General features: G+C 36.4%; 1 protein-coding gene across 1 annotated transcript in view; it reads right to left on the reverse strand.

Moving 5' to 3' along the window:
- LOC150081587 (netrin receptor UNC5C-like) overlaps positions 1-24,363 on the reverse strand; it is a 383,853-nt gene that overhangs the window by 24,699 nt on the left and 334,791 nt on the right. The window contains exons 11-13 of the mRNA XM_090379449.1: positions 18,273-18,419; positions 6,795-6,965; positions 1,761-1,876 (exon numbers count right to left, since the gene is read on the reverse strand). Coding sequence (XP_090235575.1) covers positions 1,761-1,876; positions 6,795-6,965; positions 18,273-18,419 — 434 coding nt within the window. The remainder of the gene's footprint in view (positions 1-1,760; positions 1,877-6,794; positions 6,966-18,272; positions 18,420-24,363) is intronic.

Genomic DNA, 24,363 nt, shown 5'->3' on the forward strand with positions numbered 1-24,363 from the left:
GGACGTCATTAATATTGCTGTGAAAGCCTCTCCAATTCCATTTGATGACGTTCATTAGTTGGATTTAAATGAAGAAGTTGTGTCTGTCTGTCTGAAGGATTATTGAAAAGGGTCAAATTACATCACAAATCACAAATAATTACATAGAAGCCCCTCATACAATGTTCAAGAAGTAACAAGAGTGAGACAGTGGATGTAGAAATGATTACTGCTGCTCCCAGAGGTGTCCAATTTTGAGCAGTCCATGCGACCAGTTAAAAAACAGATGAATCTAAATATCTGAAGCACTTGTGAATTGGTCAAGGCATGAATTGCCTGTAACTGTCTAAAATTTTGGCTTGCTTACCCATTGAAGATCAAAGAGATATGTCCAGACTATGTAATATTTCTGCTCTTAATATCATTAGTGGAAAATGATGCAAGAAAGCAAGCTTATACAGCAACATCCAAAAAAACACAAAAAAACCTTCCTACATCACCTGTCCATCCCATCCAATAGTTTGTCTAGTTCTGTCTGCTTGACTTTATTTAAGCTACCCACTTCTACAACAACAGAAAGTTTGTTCCAACAGTCAAATAATCAACCACCTTCTACTGAAGGCAAACTTTTGTACATCTATCCTGCGACCATCCTCCCGCAATTTGAATTTATGCTCAATTATGTGTATAGTCTGAGCAAAAGGAAGAATGCCATGAGCACTGAGCTTACTCAATCCATTCAAGGCCTTTAACACCTCAGTCAGATCTTGCAGATGCCTAGTCTCCAGTTTGCTGCAGTTTGTAGAACAAGCCAATTTTGGTAAGAGAACCCTTTTGTTCCCCCTCACCAAATTCATTGCCCTTCTCTGCACATGAGGCCCCACATCTGTATGCAATACTCAAGATCTGGTCTAACTGTTGCCTTATACAAATGGATAATCACCTTATACCTGCTAGAAAAATTCCTGTATATCATTGACAAAACCCCCTGGTAGCCTGTTTCCACTGCTCAAAGAACTTCATATTCTGACTGTGCAATTACCCATGGGTCGTTTTCATTCTCTACTACCCTCAAGTACTACACAGTTGGTACATTAATGTAGGATTACTGCTACTAATGTACTGTTTACATATGATAATCTAAACTGGGCACTGGCAAATGACTGATCCATCAAATGGTTGATTGCAAAGCATATGTTGGTTGAATGCAGTGCATAAAAATATAATTTTACAGACAACACCAGCACCAGAAATCTCATTAATTTCTCACCCAATTTATTTTTTGTTTAAATTTAATTCAAATTTTTATCTGCTTGCCTAATGTTTGTTTTATAATAAAAAATTATAATAATTGCACAACCAGTGTACAATTATAATTAAAAAAAAAAAAAAAAGTCATAGGTTGATTTCAACACCTTGTGCATTTTGTAAAGTAGCTGATATGGTGGAAAAAGGTTGCTGGCTTAAGACCAAACCATAAGTTTCTGTTGAGAATACCCAAGCTGAATAAAAAGTTCCAAATGAACTAACAAACAATTCAGTTTGTATGAGGAGACCAAATTGTGTATAAAATTCCCATATGGGAAAATTTTGGCTCTGATCTTAACTCCAATTGCAGACATCTTTGGCAATGTAACCCCTGTTAAAATATTTTAAATCTTATGTTTGCAGTGTATAATGGCATGCTTTCCACAGAATTTAATAATTTTTGAATCACTTGTAATTTGTAATTCTAAATAACTTAAGTAAGTGTGACTTTCTCAAGTAGTAAAATATTATACCTGAATCCAGCCACTGGTTGATCTAGAGCTACTATAGTACTGCCACTGTCACCTGTAGTCACTGTTGTTCCCATTGGTTTGGATGGCCATACAGGTGATGGACTAATTGTTGTTTTCTACATTAAAAAAAAAATAGTAAAATAAGAATTACTTTTCAGCTCACTGTGCCATACCCGTGCCCTGTTAATTTAGTAAATAAATAGGTATATGTTATATTACACTATTCTAGTATAGTGATTAAGCATTATATTTAGAAAGTTTTATCACTGCATTTGAACCACTCTGAAATATAGATTATAGATAATTGCAACACGAAGTAGGATGTTGTGAAATAAGAAATTTCAGGTTGGAAACAATAATAATTAAATATATGCCAAAGGTATTCAGATGCACACAGCTAGTTGCAAAGAAGAACTATTAATAGACTGTTGTACTGCCAAAGTGTATACCCAAAACATCCAAAAAGATCGTGGACTTGGTGATTTCAAGCACTACCATCAAAGGAACAGCTGAAACAGTCCCATACCATAAGACTGCCTCCATTGCACCATAGTTTGAGATGGTGCACTCCACAGACAGTTTTCTATACCGAAACACGTGCTCAAAATGGAATGTTATGTAGCAAGATCATCATTCCATAGCACCACCTTCCACTGTACTAGAATACATAAATGTCACGAGTGACACTATTCCAAGTGCACTTTTACATTGATGGCCATGACATTGGGCATATGCAGCTCCCTCCAGATGGTTGATTTATGCAAAATATGGCTTCTTTGGCCTATTTTGCGCATGACATGCATAAGACTTGAACTATTTTATCATTCATTGAAGATGTTCTGTGAGTTTGTAAGGCCATCCATCTTTCCGTGTTGCAGTATTACGTATGATCTGTCCAATAGTTTTAAGGGGTTCAGATGAGCCACAGTTGCACGCATCCAGAAAGGTTACTGATGTGGCATTCAAATTGGAAATCTGTGAGTTCTAATTCATGACCTATACTGTTTTCTAAACTGCTGCTGTATAGCAGATCCATATGATCTGCCTGTACTGGTATGTCTGAAAATACCAATATGCAATTTTGGAAGGCTTCTAGCACAGTAAACAATATTTATAGAGGGTATCCAAACACTTTTGGTCATATAGTGTGTCTACAAATACACATACATAAAAAATATGATTTTATGTAAATGGACAGTGGCTGGAATTGATTCCTGTGGGAAGTGATTTCAGAAGACCAATGTGAGTAAAAATATCTAATTGACATCTTTACACTTGCATAAAGTCTTGTGACGTACATAAGTCAAAATGGATAGCAACTGTATTTTATTTAGTTTCTTTACTCATCCTATTTCCACTTTTATTGCTGTTCACAGTAGATGAGAGTACCCTTAGACAGTCTCTGGTCAACAGCAAACTATTTACAGAGTATACAGAGAAGTATTTCATTTGAAATGCAACAAACCTGTACACACATCTTCACTACATGAGGAGTCACTTCCAGCCACTGTCTTCCATTGCAATTCATGGGCACTGTAATTTCTACAAGCAAAGAAAAGGATGCTGCTTATGCATATAATTCAAGCACCAAAAGGACAGATGATCATTTTCCAGAAAAAAAATATTCTGGTGGTGGCTGCATAGCAATCTAAACCTGTATAGGTCTTCATATGTGGGCAGAGAGAAAACACACTCATATGCCATATGATATATCAGCAGCAACTTTTCTATTACTGTGTTCGATGATCATTTAGTTGATCATCTGACTGCCCTTGTTATGCTGTCTGCTTCTCTTACATTTGTAACTTGCCTGAAGTTTCTCCACATAATACTGGGGATATAGGAAAATAATATAATTTTTTTATGTAACCAACTAAATTTTCGATGTTGTTTATTGCTCATTTAATGCTACCAAGAAAAGTACCTGAATGTGTTTCAGATGAATTGGGGTGTTATTCTTTACACTGAGCAGTTGAGTCCCTCAGGGTTCAGTGTTGGGTCCATTACTGTTTTCTGTATTTATAAATAATATTTATGATGGTATATCAAGCTTAATGTCCAAGTTTGCAGATGATACAAAAGTTGGAAGGGTTGTTAAGGACACTACTGATGCTATGCTGCTGCAACAGGATATGGAAAGGTTGAGCAGATGGGCTGAGAGGTGGCAAATGAAGTTTAACATTGAAAAATGTAAAGTACTACATATGGGAAACAGCAACCCCAGAGCAACGTATCAACTCTGTGGTACTACACTGACAGTGGAGAATGAAAAGGACCTGGGGGTAATTGTGCAGGCAGATATGAAGTTCTATGAGCAGTGCAGATGGGCTGCAAGAGTATCTCATGGTGTATTGTCAATGATATACATGAATTTTTCTAGCAGGGATAAGCAGGTGATTATTCCCTTGTATAAGGCAATGGTCAGGCCACACCTTGAGTACTGTATATGTACCTCATTTCAAGAAGGATGTAGAGCTGCTGGAATGAGTACAGAGAAGGGCAACAAGGTTAGTGAATGGAATAAAGGGTTGCTCTTGCAAAGAAAGGCTTTAGTTTTGCAAATTACAGTGTCTGGAGACTAGGCACCGGCGAGGTGATCTGATAAAGCCTTGAATGGTTTGAGCATGCTCAATGCTGATGGGATTCTGTCTCCTGCTCAGAATAATCACCTGAGAGGGCATAAATTCAAATTGAGGAAAGACAGATGTAGGATAGATGTCCGGAAATTGCCTTTAGCCAAAAGGTAGTTGGTTGGTGGAATAGACTTCCATCCCTTGTTGTGGAAGTTGATAACCTAAATAAATTTAAGGCTCAGCTGGACAGGTATTTCGAACGAACGGAGGGGTGAAGTGGAAGGTTACTTTTTCCTGCATCCAGTTACTTTTTTACTGCATCATAGTATCCAATCACATTGGTTAGACAAGATTGCCCCTTAACAAATCCATGCTGTGACTGCACTATAATTGCATTCCTGTCAAAATGGTCCTGTATTACTTCTTTAACCAGCGACTCTGTTATGTTTTTCCTGAACAGAAATTAAGCTAAGAAGTCTGTAATTACTCGTGTACCTTTTGACCCCCCACTTTGTGAACTGGGGATACATTCGCATATCTTCAGTCCACAGGGACCTCCTGTTAATCCAAAGATGCTCTCATAACTATGGTTAAGGGGTTTGCTTACCTCCTTGGCTGCCTCACTTAATATAATTGAATAGAACCCAACCACCCCATGTGCCCTTTTGCGTTTGGCTTCAACAATTTCTCTTCCACTTTCCTCTCAGTTATCAGAAAATCGTTCAGCTTCCTACCAGAATTTGACTCACCTTTGGCATCCCCATTCCTAAAAAATTTCTCAATCGTGAATGTAGATGCAAAATGCCCTTTGTTTGTCAACAACCCGAGTAGGATCATTGACAGTTAAATCATCTACATCAATGAACCAATTCAAACCCTTCTTTCTAGTGTTTACATAAGTAAGGAAGTCTTTGATGTGTTTCTTTGGCAGAAATATCTTGTATTCTGCCTTAGATTGCCTAACCTCCTTTGTGATTTGATTGCAGGTTAGTGTAAACACCTGTATCACCGGATAATTTATATGCATTCTGTGTATTTTTCTTCTTTGCCACAAGTCTCATCAGTTCATCTGATGAGACTTGTGGCAAAGAAGTCATCCATTTAGGTCTAAGCCTTGAACAGTATTTCTTAGGTTGTATGAAAAGCCTAGTAGCTTCTATAATGATTTCCCCTGAATGCTTCCCATTTAGAATTTACCATTGGTAACATCATCAGCTAGTACCACTGCATAGAATTTAAAACTTGTCTGTAGTCACCCTTAACAAAACAAAAGCCCTTCCCTTTACCCTTGACAGTAGTTATGTTTTTAAGTAAATTCCACATCAGTATACTGTGATTGCTACCAACCAGCCGGTTTTTACCTGCAGATTCCTGATGCATGAAGGAATCATTGCTGATGATCAGATCAAGAGTATTGCTTCCTCTTGTTGCCTCTCTAACATACTGCTGTTGAAAACAGTCGTCCAAATCCAAAACAGTCTTGCTAGTATACGAGTGACCAATGCACAAGTTCCAGTCTGGAAAGTTAAAATCCCTCTTATAAGACATTCTGATTTACTGGTCCACTCTATTTCTCTGTATAGTTGTTTTGTATACTTATCACAGTCACTAGGCCTATAGCACACTCCTACTCTCAATTTTGTTTTCTCAGTGCTTATGTCACACCAGACTGACTCAACATTGCCCTGGCCATCCATGTTGAATGAATGCACTGCCTTAGATTTAATATGCTTCTTAAACTAAGAGAATAACCTCTTCCCCTCTCCTGTCCTTTCTGTACCCGAACGTCCAATAAGCATAGATTGTTTAAATTGTACCCTGAAATTAAAGAAAATATATATTTTTTTCTCTTCCATTCTTGTAAATAAGATTAATAAATAACTAAATGCAATAATGACAGAGCAATAATATGTGTTACACTGTCAATTTACCATATAAGTATTTAAGCTGTACTGTTACATTTGTAGAGTTTTAAATTAATTATAGCCTGACTAGAAATAAAATTTCCTAGCAAAAAAATTCCACTCTACATGATTAGAACCTTTTAACTACTTATTTACGACATAGGTATGAGTTCTCGTCCCTCTGGAGACTGGAGGAATTCATAAAAAGTCTCAACTAGATCTGCAGTTCACTGAGAATCTTCTAGTGTGTATATTTAAAGTCAGGGCACTTTGCTTTATATTTATTTTATTTGCTTCTTAAAAGCATCTGTTGTGACCAATTTTATTATCTCCAGTATGTAGATTTTCTGGACATGCATAATTGGATGATTGTCCCAATACTTTCACAAACAGCATAATTTGAGCTTATACTTAGGGATTTTGTGAGGACAGAATTTTGTCAAGGTAAAGGTTTTTCCAAACTGCTTTATCTTTGGCAGAGATAATTTAATTGCACTGAATTTCAAGAAACATGATAAGCTTTAAATAGTACTAACAGAAAAGTTTAAACAGCTTACTTGTCTAAAATCATTATTAATTCGTAGTAATTGTCTGTAAGCTTGAACTCCTCTCTGATAGACAAGAATATTGCAATGGATGGACTGAAGAGATCTATCTACATGTTCTAACGTAAAAGAACAGTGAAGATTGTTCTGTCGGCCACTCCACACATGCTGGAATGGTATTTCCTATTAAAAAGATAAAGCAAAAATTTTCTAGTTACTGTAATATACAAAATTCATTATTCATATTCAAAAACTTATTAACCCTGCATTTGTTGTATGGGGTAGTGCAGGTACTAATATGAGGGTGCATACAATAGAGTGCATACTCAAAAATAACAAGCCCTTTCTCCTAAATGTGGGAATGAACACCTTTTCCTATATGCCTTCATAGCCTTAGTCGCTCATGCACTATAAAAACAGAGCATCTCCATAGCCAGGTGGGAAGGAACAGCAGTGTGTAGCACACACACTTCTTGATTAGACCGGGGTTCGAGCCCGTCACCACCAAATACGGAGGATGCAGAAAGGTCAAGGAATGACCACCGCATATTCCCGGAGCAATATGACCTTAGTTGCTAATGCTCCTAAAAACCAAAAATAACAAAATAACATAGCTATAAAAACAAACTCAAAACCTATATGCCTATGCATACATTTACTCCCATTGATCTATCTGTTCCTCTTCTCTCCTCACTCTGTTCATACCACATGAGAGGTTAAAGAAAATCCCTTTGGGAGTGATCACTTCCATGTGATATCTCTTTTTTACTGAGAAAGATCATGTCAGCCATCAAAAATATCTTGGTGTAGAAGTTTGATAAGGCTGACTGGAATGCTTTCAGACAACTGGCACACTTTGACATCACAAGAGTCACCTAGGAGCCCATGAATAATTCAGTTACATATATTCCAGAAGTTATTGTCAATGCAGCAGCACTTGCAATTCCAAAAATGTCTGCGTGATTTCCGCCATTTTCTTGCTGCTGTGCATCCTGACTCCCTTGGTAGAAGTCAGAATGCACAGCATCAAGAAAAGCTCAAAACAAGGCATGGGGATATTCTGCTTATATCACACCACACCACAGAAAATTTAGCATCCTTTAATATGCACATTTCAAGGATATCCAATGTCATATATTCAACATCAGAGCCAAAGAGAATCTGCATCTATTTTACTTCCTCCATTGGTGCACTATGGCAACAGATGCTGATGCACCTAATAAATCCCCAAACAAACTTCCTCCATAACCGAGGTTGCTAGATCAAAAGTCTGGGATAAGGTTCAGAACATGAAGGGAAAATAGCCACTATGCCTTTCAATGATCCTAGATCACAATGGATGTCCAATTGGAGATCCAACTGCAACTAACAGTGTGCTAGGAGAAACAGCAAAAATCTCTGAAATAACATCATTCCCCCCCTCCCTACACACTGGGGGTTCTTGGCCCTAAAAGAGAAAAGCAAGAAACATTCATTAAAACATTCATAAAAGAGATTCTCTTCAAATAGGCTTGAATCATACAACATGCCCTTTGTATGGGAAGAGTTAAGTGCAGCATTCATTCTTTCATGGAGAAAGTGCTATGGAACCAGATGATATCCATTATGGCACAAACTACCTTTCAACACAATCTAAGGATTATCTTCTAGTTTTATTTAATAAAATCTTTTTTGGCAAAGTTTTTCTGGATTCCTGGAGGAAAGCAATTGTCCCAGCCTTCCCGCCCCAAACTAAGAAAGAATCCTAGAAATAGAAGTAACTATTGTGTCATTGCTCTAACAAGCTATTATAAGGTCCTAGAAACAATGGTCTGCTTTCCAGGATACAGTGCAGCTTCAGAAAAATATCCACTTTAGATCATTTAATCAGAATCAAAATGTATATTCATTATACTTTTTAATATTAAATCAGAGCATCTGGTAGCAGTTCTGTTAGTAGTATCGAAAACTCATATGACACGGCCTGGTGATTTGCCATATTGCAAGATTTCCATAATTTTGGTCTAAGGTTTAACCTTCCCTTTTTTATTTAAAATATTTCTTTCTAATTGCAGATTTCAAGTTTTTAGAATCCATGCTCTCTCGAGTGTTTTATTATTAGCATTAGTAGAGGCATATGATGCAAGATAGCAAGCTTATATAGCATCAGTCAAAAAAAAAAAAAAAACACCCTTCCCATTTCCATTAACTAACACCCATAACACCCATCCATTAATTCCAAATGTTTGTCTAATTCTACCTTGAATTTATTTAGGCTATCAACTTCCACAACAAAGGATGCAAGTCTGTTCCACCAACCAACTAACCACTGGCTAAAGGCAAATTTCTGCACAGCTATTCTACAACTATCTTTCCTCAATTTGAATTTGTGTCCCCTCAGGCGATTAATCTGAGCAAAAGGAAGAATCCCATCAGTGAGCTTGGTCAAACCATTCAAGGCCTTATACACCTCAATCAGATCATCTCACATGTGATCAGTGCAATTTGCAGAACTTGAGTCTTTCTTTGTATCAGCAACACTTTGTTCCATTCACCAATCTCGTTGCCCTTCTCGGTACTCATTCCAGCAGCTCTACTCTTTCCTAAAATGAGGCCTCCAGACCTATATACGGTACTCAAAAGTGTGGCCTGACCACTGCCTGATACAAGTGGATAATCACCCCCTTATCCCTACTAGAAAATTCATGTATATCACTGACAAGACATCATGAGCTACCCTGGCAGACTGTCTGCGTTGTTCAGAAAACTTCGTATCTGACTGCACAATTAACCCCCCCAGGTCTGAGCGTAATAGCACACAGTTTATATGTTACTCTGCGGTTACTGCTACTCATATGCAGTACTTTACCTTTATCAATGTTAAACTTCAGTTGCCACCTCTCAGCTCATCTACTCAACTTTTCTAGATCCTGTTGCAGTAGTACACTGTAATTAACAACCCTGCCAACTTTCGTATCATTCGACATTAAGCCTTATATACCTTCATCAATATCATTAATAAATACAGAAAACAGCAATGGACCCAACACTGAACCCTAGGGGACTCCACTAATAACATTAGTCCACGAAGAGCAGTATCCGTTGATTATCGTTTTGTCTTCTTCCATTCAACCATCCCTTTATCCATAGCAGCAATTTGCCTCCAATGCCGCACTGCTCCAATTTGTGCAGCAGTCATCCATGTGCAACAGTATCAAAAGCCTTTCCAAGATCAAATATATGATATCAAAATTATTCTTTGCATCCAGTTCCTTTATGACTACATCATAGTATCCAATCAAATTGGTCAGACAAGACTTCCCCTTAACAAACCCATGCTGTGTCTGAGCTATAACTGAAGTCTTGTCTAGAAGATCGTGCAATGCTTCTTTAACCAGTGCCTCCATTAATTTCCCTAGAACAGAAGTTAAACTAACAGGTTTGTAATTACCCATGTCTCCCTCTAATCCTCTTTTGTGGATTGAGGTCACATTTGCACATTTCTAGTCCATGGGTACCTCCCCTGTGTCCAAGCATAATTATGGCTAAGGGTTTGCTTACTTCATTTGCTGCCTCCTTTAATATAATTGGATAGATTCCATCCACCCCAGGTGCCATTATGTTTCCAGAAATTTCCATTGTCAATTCCAGTTTTTAATTTCTCGTCTTCGTAGTGTCAGCTGTAAAGTTCACAAGTAATTTAAAAAAAAAAAAAAAACATTTTAATCTTTGTAAAAAATTAATTTTGTTCATGAAATGTTATTTTCATTTATTTTGTTGGCAACAAATTAATATATTTTGGTAGCCATAAATTTTATTATCATATTCTGGAACTTGTGGGTTGGTCACTCACATACTAGTAAGACTTTTGTGAATTTACTGGATGACTGTTTTCTGCACAAGCATGTTCAAGAGGCAACCAGAGAGGGTGATATTCTTGATCTGGTTATCAGCAGTGATCATTCGTGTATTAAGAATTTGGAGATAAAGGAACCACTAGGTGGCAGTGATCACAGTGTACTGATGAGAGATTTATTTAAAGATATAATTATCATCAGGGGTAAAGGAAAGGGTTTTTGCTTCCGTAAATTTGAGTACAGTGGCCTCAGACAGTTTTTAAATTCTGTACAGTGGGATTAAATGACGTGTTACCAACAGTAAATTCTAAGTGGGAAGCATTCAAGAAATTAATTGTGGATGCTACTAAAAGTTTCATACCTATTAAGAAATATTGTTCAAGGCCTAAATGGTTAACAAATGAACTAATGAGACTCGTGACAGAGAAGAAAAATTCATGGGATGCATATAAATTATCAAGTGACTCAGAAGCCTATGGCAGATATAAGCTAGTCTGTAATCAGGTCACAAAGGAGGTTAGGCAGGTGAAGGCAGATTACGAGAAATCTTTGGCAAAAGATGCTAAGATAAACAGCAAGGATTTCTTTACTTATATAAACTCTAAAAGAAAGGGAATGGATCTCATTGGTCCACTTGATATCGATGGTTCGACTGTTGATAATCCTGCTCAGATAGCAAACAAACTGAATGAGTATTTTTCATCTACATTTACACATGAGGAGTTATTAAGGTTTGAAAATGGCAGAAGGTTATCAAATTGTAGCATGGTGCTTAATGATTTTGTAATAAGAGCAAAGTGGAGGAGAAGTTAAACATAAGAAAGGCACTGGGGTAGATGGAATCTATCCAGTTATATTAAAGGAGGTGGTAAATCAGCTAAGCAAACCCTTAGCCATAATTATGAGAGCATCCTTGGACTCAGGGGGGGTCCCCCATGGACTGGAGATGTGCAAATGTATCTCCAATTCACAAAGGGGGATCGAAGGGTGACACGAGTAATTACAGACCAGTTAGTTTAACTTCTGTTCCGGGTAAAATAATGGAGTCACTGGTTAAAGATGCATTGCAGGATCATCTAGACAAGACTGCAGCAATAATTCAGACACAGCATGGGTTTGTTAAGGGAAAGTCTTGTCTGACAAATTTGATAGGATATTATGATGTGGTTACAAAGGAACTGGATGCAAAAAACAATTTTGATATCATATATTTGGATTTCAGGAAAGCTTTTGACACTGTTGCGCATGGAAGACTATTGTACAAATTGGAGCAGAATGGTATTAAGGGTAAGTTGATAGAATGGATAAAAGGATGGTTGAGTGGGAGAAGACAGAGGGTGGTAATCGATGGGTGCTGCTCTTCTTGGACTAATGTTATTAGTGGAGTCCCACAGGGTTCGGTGTTGGGTCCTCTGTTGTTTTGTATATTTATCATTGATATTGATGAAGGTATATCAGGCTTAGTGTCGAAGTTTGCAGATGATATAAAGGTTGGCAGGGTTGTTAATGACAATAATGGCAGTGTGCTACTGCAACAGGATCTAGATAATTTGGGCAGATAGGCTAAGAAGTGGCTGTTTGTTATTTGGTTTTTAGGAGCATTAGCAACTAAGGCCATATTGCTCCGGGATATGCGGTGGTCATTCCCTGACCTTTCTGCATCCTCCGTATTTGGTGGTGACGGGCTTGAACCCCGGTCTAATCAAGAAGCATGTGCTACGCACTGCTGCTCCTTCCTACCTGGCTACGGAAGCGCCTCTAAGAAGTGGCAACTGAAGGTTAACCTTGACAAATGCAAAGTACTGCATATGGGTAGAAGTAACCCCAGAGAAACATACCAACTGTGTGGTATTACACTTAAGGTGGTAGAAAATGAAAAAGACCTGGGAGTAATTATGCAGTCAGATATGAAGTTTTCTGAGCAGACAGGCTGTCAGGGCAGGTCATGGGGTTTTGTCAATGATATATATATATTTTTTTTTAGGAGCATTAGCAACTAAGGCCATATTGCTCCGTGAATATGCGGTGGTCATTCCTGACCTTTCCGCATCCTTCATATTTGGTGGTGACGGGCTCGAACCCCGGTCTAATCAAGAAGCATGTGCTACGCACTGCTGCTCCTTCCCACCTGGCTACGGAGGCGCCGATTGCCCCTCTGTATAAGGCAACGGTCAGGCCATGCCTTGAGTACTGTGTACAGGTCTGGAGGCCTCATTTTAGGAAGGATGCAGATTTGCTTGAGCGTGTACAGAGAAAGGCAACAAGATTGGTGAGGGGAATGAAGGTATCCTCATGCTAAGAGAGGCTTAAGTTCTGCAAATTGCAGTGGCTGGAGACTAGGCACCTGCACGGTGATCTGATCGAGGTGTATAAGGCCTTGAATGGGTTGAGCACACTGAATTCTGATGGGATCCTTCCATTTGTTCAGATTACGAACCTAAGGGGGCGTAATCTGAACAAATGGATTACGAACCTAATTAAGAAAAGACAGATGTAGAATAGATGTGCAGAAATTTGCCTTTAGCCAGTGGGTAGTTAATTGCTGGAACAAACTTCCATCTGTCATTGTGGAAGTTGATAGGTTAAATAAATTTAAGGAGGAACTGGACAGGCATTTGGAGGGAATGGTGTGATTTTTTTTTTTTTTTGGCTGATGCTGCATAAGCTCATACACTTGCTTTCTTGCATCACATGCCACTACTACTACTATTTTTATTTATGTATATTCTTTTTACCCTTGTGGTTTACATCAGAAATGAAGACACATGTTTCTATTTTTCTTGCAATCCTTACCATTGAAACTTGATGAGAGACCAGTTGTGTGGCAATATCCTTATTTTAGTCAATTTTGTAATTATTTATCTCTTATTATAAATTTTTTTTGTTACCTTCTTTTCCCCCATCTATCTCCCTCATTTTTTTCCCACTTATAAATATATATACATATACAGTAGACTCCCGATTAACTGGCCCCTATGGAAACAGACCTCAGGCCAGATAAACAAATGGCTGGTTAATCTGAAAACATATGCAAAATACCAATAATAGGTTGTAAATTAAATAAAAAAATATATATCCATGCAGTATGTTGTATATAAATATTTATTAAATATCTACAAAAAAAAAAAAATCTGTAATCTTCATTTGTCTTTTTGATTTAAATTTGATTTTTGAAGCAAAAATCACGCTACTTTTTCATAAGAATTATGTCAATGGCAGATGAATTATTTTGCTGTTTGATATATCTTATCACACTTTCTTTCCTTCTGAATGACTAATTTTGTCATCATTATCTCTGCTCATAGCTTCTGGGTTCTCTGGTTCTTCATCTTCTGCCATTTCTCCTTGACTAACTGCTTCGATAATTTCATCTGTTAACATTTCATTTCTAGAATGTTATCTCCTACAAGCCATTTTTCGATGTCTCTTTCTTCCAGGTCTTTGAATTCTGATAATTTTTCAAATCATTAAGCAGAGCAATGTTGTGTGGTCTGTCAGATCCTCAGCACATGGCTCTTTTTCCAGATCGCAGTTTGCAGTTAATTTTTCGACATCAGGCCATAGTTTTCTCCATGATCTCGCAAACGTTGATCACGGCATTTCCTCAAAAGCAAATGCCAACGTGTAAATCACATCCTTGATGTTAATTTTCTTAAGGGCCTCAGTGAGTTCAGTTTTTTCATTGGCAGTCTTCTCAAGAATTTCTGAAAGTTTTCTTCTAGGCAGTTTGTGACTCCCAGCAGCATTTGCACAAAGGCCACGGTGATTCTCTGTTTATTCATTTTGAAACTAGTAGCGAATATTTCTTGTGGTGCTGCTAGAGTTTTCGTTGGAAGAAGCTTAAAATTTATGCCTGTTTCATCCAAATTGTAAACTTGTTTGGGAGTAAGACTTTCCTTTTGTATAACATCTAAAAATTTTTGGGAAAATTCACTTGCAGCATTTTTATTTGCTGACAATTTCTTGCCACAAGCATCTAGATAATGAATTCCATGGTGCTTTTTCCATTGTGAAAGCCATTTCTCGGGTTTCTAAGAATTTTTCTAAGTATCGCTGGCTAAGAATTTTTTTCTGCTGTTGACTTTCTTGTACAAGTGTACTTCCTTTTCCTTCAAAACTGGCCCACTAAGAGGTGTTCCTCTTTGCTATTCTTGCATGAACCACATCCATAATGCATCGTCAACGACTTAATTTTTTGGCTTCTTCTTAGTGCACCTGTCTGAGAGCACTCTTTCTAATTCTATTTGCTTACTGAAGTCTTGAAGGGATTTCTAGTTTCTCCATCAATCATTCACTGTACTTTTTCTGGCACCCAGTTAATTACATATCCATTTTACAGGTTTTCCATTATCAATACATTCCAATGCTTTTAGATACATTCCAATGCTTTCGATAGTTAACACATTCCATTTATGCTTGTTCGAGCATTTCAACTTAACATAATTTAAAAAATAAAAATTAAAGAAGAAAATATGTACACACACGGAGTGACTGCGATCCAAATGGCACAGATAGTAACTGAAGTGAAAAAAGGTTAGAGGATCATTACCTGAATCTTGGGCGCCTTCATAGCCAGGTGGGAAGGAGCAACAGAAGGAGCGCAGCACACACTTCTTTATTAGACCAAGATTCGAGCCCGTCAGGGAATGTCCACTGCATATTCACGGAGCAATATGGCCTTAGTTGCTAATGCTCTTAAGAACCAAATAACAACAACAACAACCAGAATCTTTTAAATTTTGTTTTCCTGCTAGGCCCACGACACCAGAAATCTGATTTGCTGAAAAATCTTAACGAAAATATGGCCGTCTGTGTGTATATATATATATATATATATATATTCTGGAAACAGCATTTCTCAGTTTGTCAATTTTATTGCCTTGTTAAGTGACATGTAATAGCAGAACTACATCCAACAGCTCGAATAAGTTCATAACATAACTTACCAGCAGCAGTGAGATTAATGATGATATATTGTACTATCTGCTCCATGAGTAATTCAAAAATGTAATAAGTATTACATAATAACCTTGATTTCCACTTGCCTTTATTTCAAATGCCTGTTGACCAATGAAAAGGTGTGTGTGTGTGTTTGCGCGCGCGCAGTGGCGTAGGAATGCCTTGGCATTGGGGCAGGTGCCAAGGGTACCAACAGGAGAAGGACGCCACTGACAGACTACATCAGTACAGTGTCGACACCCGAGGCTAGCTGACAAAAATTGCACCCCTCGGTGATGCCGAATCAAGATGACAGCACAAGAAGGGTGAAAATTAATTTTCACATGGCGATTCAAGCCTGCATGCATCCTTACATCTGAGCACATACTGCATAGCAACATAGATCTATTTGCTGTCCAGAATGTAACTTTGAAGGGACCAATCAGGCGATTGCTTCATCAGCGCATGCTCGAATGCATTGTAGTTCGCAATTCACGTATTGTGTAGCTGAATAAGTTAGTGTTTTTGTGATTACTATATAAACAGGTAATCGTGAATATTGTGATTTGTAATTTAAATAAAACAATAAAGGCCAAATTAATTTTAGACATGCTACCAAAGGAAAAAAGTGGAAAGACTGCATAAAGAGAAAATTAGAAAAAACGTTCCGCTAGTTTACAAAACTGGCTTACAATAAGCAACTCCAAACCTGAAAGTGATAAAGAAAACGAACATGATTCGAATGAAGATGAAACAAATGATGATGCCACTGAAATGGAAGTCCAAGAAAAAGCTCAAACAGTTGAAGTTATTTTAAATGAATTAGAAAGTGTGGACAATAACCAACAATAGTTGGCAGAAGAAAATGATGGCAGCAATAATATTAACGTGGATCTTGTAATTTTAAGTCTAAATTTTAATGATCTGACTACATGGAACTTTAATACCCACAAAAACAGATCTCTTATGGTGCAACACAGTCCCGAACGTATAGTCTTAAATACGTATCCTGTCACTAATGGCCGATGTTTTTCAATAATTCGTGGAAATATAAAATGAAGGTATTTAAAAAAATGAGAGGGAATGGTTATTTTATTGCAAAAACAAAGATATAATATATTGTTTTCCGTGCATCTTATTTGTATCTGACACAAATAATGTTCCATTTTGCAGCTCAAATAGATTTAAGGATTGGAAACATCTAAATCCAAACGTTCTTTTTCATGATAATTCATTACAACAACACAAAAACAATTTCACAAAATGGAAATTATTAGGAAAGGGTCTTCAAAAAGGTGGACTAATTGACAACGCTGCACAAGCAGCACTAAGAAGCGAAATTTCAAAATGGTGTCATATATTGAAAATAATATTGAAATGTATATTGTTCTGTGCCGAAAATAATTTAGCATTTCATGGACATGCTAGTAATATCGATACCAAAGAAAAAAAAATGTGGCATATGTTTAAACTTGATAAAATTTGTCAGCCAATTTGACGTTAGTATGAAAAATGTTAAAATGTTCTGGAATCGCATATTAAACACCACACTAATTATTTATCTCCAAAAATTCAGAATGAATTTATTAATTTATTAGCAACAAAAGTACAAAGTGGATACACCATAGATAACGCTTAAGTGTGGGAGGCATCATTTCCTCTGTATCTCATATTGTGCTCGATGATAGGCCAATAGCTTTGAAATGGTGCTGTTGTTTCCACGAAACAACTGATGACCGCTTGTCAGGATAAAGGGAAACCACTCTCTTCTAAATCTATAACAGGTGATTAATAGAAGGTTGACCAGAGCCTAATGTCCAAATGTTTAATACACCTTGGTCTGCCCACTGGCTATGGATACACAGAAAGTAGTTGACCAGCTCGACTTCTCGGTATATGGGACAGGTAGTCGGATAGGTTTTATGGGTTCTCACTGAGTTGCAGATGGTAATCTCTTTATCTTTTAATTTGGGTGTAACAACAGCACTATTGCTTGCTTTGAAGGCCATGGGTGCGAACAATGTGTACCCAGTTAAGTCTCGTAATGCAGTCGTTATTTGGAAAATTTTTGTTTCCATAAAACAAAGAAATAAAAAAATTCCAAAAAAATTCTATTTAGCAAATTCTAAAAAAATTCTGCAAAAAGAAAACATTTATCTCTAAATAGAAAAATTCGCTATAAAGAAGTTTGTTAAACAGAGGTCCGACTGTACTTATTATTTATTATGATTTTACCAATTATCGAAAAATGGTGCATAGCCACGAATTTGCCAAGGGCGCTGAAAACCTAGCTATGCCTGTGTGTGTGTGTGTGTGTGTCAATTACCCTTGAAAGTGTGTCTGTTTTAGAGAGATCTTCTAACATGTAATTTCTAATACTTCTGGTCAGGACCTAAGCCTAAGAGTCCAAAACAAGAGATGTCCCTTTTAGAGAGGTGTCTGTTAAGTGAGGTTTCACTGTATGGAAAAATTACTCTGTTACTAATTACTTTAATTACCTTTTACTATATTTTGTAAAAATGTTTGACAGTAGCACCAAGAGAACTCAATGTAATATATAATTGCTTGCTATATAAAAGAAAATTTTAATTAAAAGTTCAATGTATTTGAGTAAATTGGTTTCAAAAATTATCCTCTCTATTGAATCTCTAACTGATTAATACAGAGAATTATGAAAATGGTTATGATCATTTTTTAAAAAATACTAAGACATTACTTGGTAATTGGCACCAGGTTTACATCTCCACCCAGGTCCAATGTCTTCTAGACAGAGGCATAGGTGTGCTCCTCCATCCTGGAAAGGCATTGATTTTGGATGGTCTACTAACCTACCCCCTAGTTTTTGCTCCACTTGCACAACGCCCTGTTGATAAAAGAATAATTAAAACAATACTTGAAAAAAAACTTTTTAGCAAATAAGCTGTACAAATAAGAATAATTTCTATTATGGTTCTTTTAATAAAATAGTCTTTTGATATAGTTACTTATTTTGATATAGCTATAAGTGTAAATAGAACTTTGCTAAGATGTACAGGGTGCCCAACTCAAAATCATCATAATGTTAAAAATTAATACTACTAAAATTGCTTATATTATAAGATTTCACTGACATAAAGAACCATTCTTAAAAGTTTTTTCTTCACTCTAGTAAACTTTCACATGGATCGTTTGTCATTCAAAAGAAGCTGATATCATATTCAAACTCATGGAGGAAGTTAATGCTCATCTGTGGGGTAGTGTGCTTAAACAACGCTGATGATACTTTCTACTCATCCAGAGAATGAACCAGTGAAACCCACGATTCTTTATATGTCTCAAAAAGAATGAAATACATGCATGTTACATCATTGTTTCAATTGTTCTTCATGGTTAATTCATTAACTGTGGTTTGAAGAGGAAAAAGCATTGGTGGTTTAACCTTGTGATATCACTAGACACAGCTACGGATTACACAGTCTCCTCTCTGACCCCATTCTCAAGACCATATCTCAATATCATTTACAACTCTTTTTGGTTTTGTCCATTGTTTTCTTTTCTCAGTGTCAGTGAGAGAAAGGCAGCGGTACAGCTTGGTTGTAACAATTGCCTTTGTACTAAATAAAATTTGCTACAGAACAATGCAGAGCATGCATCATATATTAGTGCAGTTCTCTACCTATGTAATAACTTCTTTGATGGATCACATCAGGTGTTGGTGATGTAAATGTTTAGAGGCACATGGGCTTACTTAGGCCAAACACCAATCTTACATTGTAAAAGGAGAATCAATTTCACATTAGAAAACTTCATACACCTGTATTTCTTTCTTTTTCTTATTTTCCCATTAAATATATTGCTTGTTAGGTTTAGGATAGATCACCTTTCCATCTTCTTGGTCTTCCTCTACTTTGTTTGCCTATGGATCTTAAGTTTTTTAATATTTTTCCCATTATGTGTCCATTCATTAATTAATAGGTTGTATTACACTTTCTGCATTTTCTCACTTTTAACTTTATCTCTTAATGTTTTATTAGTTGTTTTATTTAATGTTTTCATTTGAAAGTTTCATTTATTTGTTTTATTTTTGCTGTTGTACCACCTGTCTCAGCTGCATATGTTATTACAGATTTAACTAAAATTTTATGTATATATTAATTTTAATATTCTGATTAATGCAGTGGTTTTCAACCGGGGTGCTGCAACAATATTCCAGAGGTGCCACGTAATTCGGGTGTAAGTTATTTAAACTTATTATTTTTATTTTTTAAAATTTATATATTTATTTCATTATAAAAAGGTGTATGGTATTTTTTTAATTTTGTAGTGATCTTTAATTGATATTTATTTAAAACCTCTATATAAAGAATAAAATTATTATATACAGTCCATTGCGGTTATTTGGGACACATCGGGACTAGTGCATTTTGGCCCGATTAGCGGCTGCCCCAAATTATCTGAAGTTTCACGTAAATAGTTAAAAATACAATGTATCCCCCCTTTACAATTGGTTCACGGTACAATCAAATCATGTTACGACGAACTCAACATAGTAAAGTACCGTTCACTATACGATGTGTAGTAAGCACCGGTCATTGTGATCACGTTTGTGAATTGAATTTTAATTCTATTAAGCAGCGATTCTAATTAGTGAAAATAGGAGGAATATTATCCACAGGCTATGTTATGTTATTTTGGTTTTTACGAGCATTGGCAACTAAGGTCATATTGCTCCGGGATATGCGGTGGTCATTCCCTGACCTTTCCGCATCCTCCGTCTTTGGTGGTGACGGGCTCGAACCCCGGTCTAATCAAGAAGCGTATGCTACGCACTGCTGCTTCCCACCTGGCTATGGAGGCGCCTATCCACAGGCTATAAAAGCAAAGATATATTAAGCACAAATTTACCCTTTATTACCATACCAATTAAAAAATTAAATGATACGTGAAAATCGGAAGAATATATGTGATAATTGGAATAATTAATACGTACTGTAATATGCACATACGAACTACACCTAATTCTGTTTTTGCACAAACTTTTTTTACACGAATTTGATTTAACACGAATTCAAAATAAATATTTCATTCTCTTTTTATGCGAGTCATTTTGATTTAACACGATTTCTATGAATTTTTTTTTTCCTAAATTCTAAGAAATTTTTTTTTTTTTATTTGTGGCATATTAGTATCATTTCTATATTACACGCACCAGTAGATTGGATAACAGCTAGTGTGTGCGTTTTGAAATGCGTGCTTTTGTTTACCAGTGTGTAAGTCTAGGTATCTATGAATCATCAAAGTTTTTATTGAATTTGGTGCACATCTACGGTATTCGTGCATTGTATCTTCGGAAGACATTTAGTAGTAAGCTCTATTTCAAAGTGAAAGAATCTTTAGTGAAATTTGTGCACATATAAATTTATTCATTTTGCTGATAGTCAATAAATTGTAAGTTTACAAATTTTTCATACCTTTTTTTATTAATTATAACTGAGATATTTTTCGGTAGCCCTTATATAATGTCAAATAATTCGCCTATTACCAAAATGAAAAGGAAAGCAATTTCTTTGGAACTTAAAATTCAAATTTTAGATCGCCTTGCAACTGGACAAGGGGCTATGCCTGTAGGAAAGCATTTTGGTGTACATGAAGCTACCATAAGAACTATTAAGAAAAATGAAGCTGCAATTAGGAAGTCGGCATGTTCTGGAACAAAAGTAAGTGTTAATTCATCATCATGTACAAGAGATATTGTCAAGGAAAAAATGGAAAAGGCTCTGGTAATATGGATAGAAGATCAGTCACAAAAAGAGTACCAGTAGATGGAAATGCCATCAAGCAAACAGCACTAAGAATTTACAGACAGATTAAAGAAAAGGAGCCAAGCACTTCATCTCAGTTAAACAGAAAGTATGAATATTCTGCGAGTACATGTTGGATGACAGGGTTTCTTAAAAGGAATTCTCTTCATAATATAAATATTAAAGGTGAAACTGCATCTGCAGATGAATTGGCTGCTAAAGTATTCCCGCAGGAACTTTCAAAAATTATTGAAGATGGAGGATACACTCCTGATTAAGTGTGGAATGCAGATGAAACTGGTTTCTTCTGGAAGCAAATGCCGAACAGAACGTATGTAGCCAAATCGCAGAAAACTGCTGGTGGTTTTAAGGTAGCTAAGGATCATGTGACCTTATTATTTTCCTCCAATGCTTCAGGAGATCGTATGTTGAAACCACTGCTGGTAAATCGAGCCCTAAACCCACATTCAATGAAAGGTGTAGATATCAATAAACTGTCTGTTCACTGGATGGCAAACAAGAAGGCCTGGGTGACCACCACTATCTTTACAGAATGGTTCAACAAATGTTTTGTCCCAGAAGTCAGACGTTATATGAATTTGAAAGGTCTTGAATTTAAAGTTCTTCTGATTCTTGACAATGCACCCGGCCATCCTGTCTTGGAATACCCAACTGTACAAATTTTATTTCTGCCACCTAATACTATATCTTTGATACAATTGCTAGACCAAGGTATAATTGCGACAATTAAAACATACTACGTAAAACAAACATTCCAACACATTTTGGACAAACTGAATGATGAAACACTAACAGTCCTTGATGTGTGGAAGAAATTCTCAATTATGGATTGTATCAATCAGGTTGGATTAGCGCTAATTGAATTAAAACCAGCAACTTTAAATGCGTGTTGGAAAGCGGTTTGGCCACAATGTGTAAAAAGCAAAGATCCCACCATCCCTAATACGACCGAATTTCCCAACATCATTACAATGGCACACAAAATTAGTGGAGAAGGATTCGATGATCTATCGTTTGAAGATATTGATGAATTGTTAACCAACAATGCCCTAAGCGAAGATGAAATATTAGAGGTTGTCCTTGGGACTCTTTATCCCACAGAACGTAGTGATAATGAAGAAAATGATCCTGTTCTAAATGCAGATTTAATAAAAGGTCTGGAACTGGCCAGAAAATTAGGTAATCATTTTGTCAAACATGACCCTAATGAGGAATGCGCTGGGAAGTTTCAACGCGAACTGAAGTTGTTGACAGCCTCTTACAGAGAATTATATAATGGCCTAACCAAAACACGAACACGATTAATAATTGAATTTGTTAGTAAAGCCGGTGAAACATCAGCACCAGAGGAGACTCGTGCTGATTTTGCTCCAGAGATCACAGAAAGAATTTCATTAATAGAGGAAGAAGACGATGTCCACAACATTTCTAGTGATAGCAGTGATATTCCAGTCGTACGCAAACGTATGCGCCGTTTATTATCAGAAAGTGAAAATGAATAAAATCTTGTGTAAAACAGATTTTTTTTTGTTCATGAAGAATTTTTTTCATTTCATATGCATACAAATTTACTTTAATACATTTTCATTACATGTGAATTTTGTTGAAATAAAATAATAGGCTTAAAACGAATATTTTTATGTGTTTTTTTTTAATTATTTTTACTGATTTTTTAGATCCGGAACCAATCTTCTTTTCTTCCATAAATACAATGTCTTTTTGTACACAATTTTTTTTTACATGTATTTTTCAGGAACATATCTATCGTGTAAAAACAGAATTAGGTGTAGTTGACATTTCTGTTCACTGACATTTGTGGGTGGGGGTTAAAATTTAAAACAGTAAAAAGATAAGCAATCAATAACAAAGAAGACGGCACACTCAAATTGCAAGTAACACAATACGCGCAAGTGAGAACGGAGTAACGAGTTACAAAGCTTTAAAAATAGGAATGAAGAGAAGACCTGAAAATTAATTGTTTTACATGATTGAAGATTTCATAGAAGTGTAAACACATTTCACCATAATAACCCACAGAATTCCAGCTGTCGGTATTATGGCAAATTCAGTAAGATCGAGTTTACTATCTGTTTATGATAGATTTCACTAACAGAAAAGCCCAATAAACAGGTGACTGCTAATGGTTTTTATTATTTTACGGTTGTGACCTCCAGAATTTCGACCGAACCACGTGGTACCGTCGCAGACAATCATAGGGTAATCTCCAGTGCTGCGGTCTCCTGCCCTGATCAAACGGCATGCTGTCCCAATTAAGTGAAGTAAACCATGGCTATTTTCTCGATTGGTTTCTGTTTTTTTAAGATTTACCGATTAACCGGTGGCCCAAATAACCGGAATCCACTGTATATATATATATAATTTGTATTATGAATTGTAATTTTGTTTATAGTTATATTATTGTAATAACTATCATATAACATATATATTTTATGTTATATGATATAACCCATGCCTGTTTTTCTCTTTTATTCATAGTTCCCTCAAAATCTCGGTCCTTCCTCAGTTTGTGAATTTGAGGTTCAATAAAAATACCTTGTTTGAGCTTCTCTTGGGTGATCGATGGGAATTAAGTACAAAGGTAGTTGAAGCAGGGACCTTCCTCAGGTAGAGCTTTCATAAACTGTTTCATCAAACCCAATTTGATAACCAACCTACATACTGTGCTAATGTTGCTCCATAAATTTGAGACCATGGGTGACTGTTGAAATATGATCACCTATTTGTGTGGAGACAACAATGCAAACATATTTTTTCCAATCAGAACAGCATGAAATGCTTCACACTGTGTATTTTTACATACACCCTGGCTTTTAGATCCCACAAATAGTTTGGAGATGTTAAGGTAGATCATGGTGGCTTCTACTAACCCCCATTTTCCAATTCATTATTCAAGCAACTGTTCATCCAACTATTCTTCTCTGACAACATGGCTATAATGAGCAGGTGGTGCCATCTTGCTAAAAATATTTCAGATATTTACTCTGC

This window comes from Mastigoproctus giganteus, chromosome 8 (genome assembly GCF_048544385.1).
Source record: "Mastigoproctus giganteus isolate SK-2022 chromosome 8, ASM4854438v1, whole genome shotgun sequence".
In the NCBI taxonomy this organism is placed as follows: domain Eukaryota; kingdom Metazoa; phylum Arthropoda; class Arachnida; order Uropygi; family Thelyphonidae; genus Mastigoproctus; species Mastigoproctus giganteus.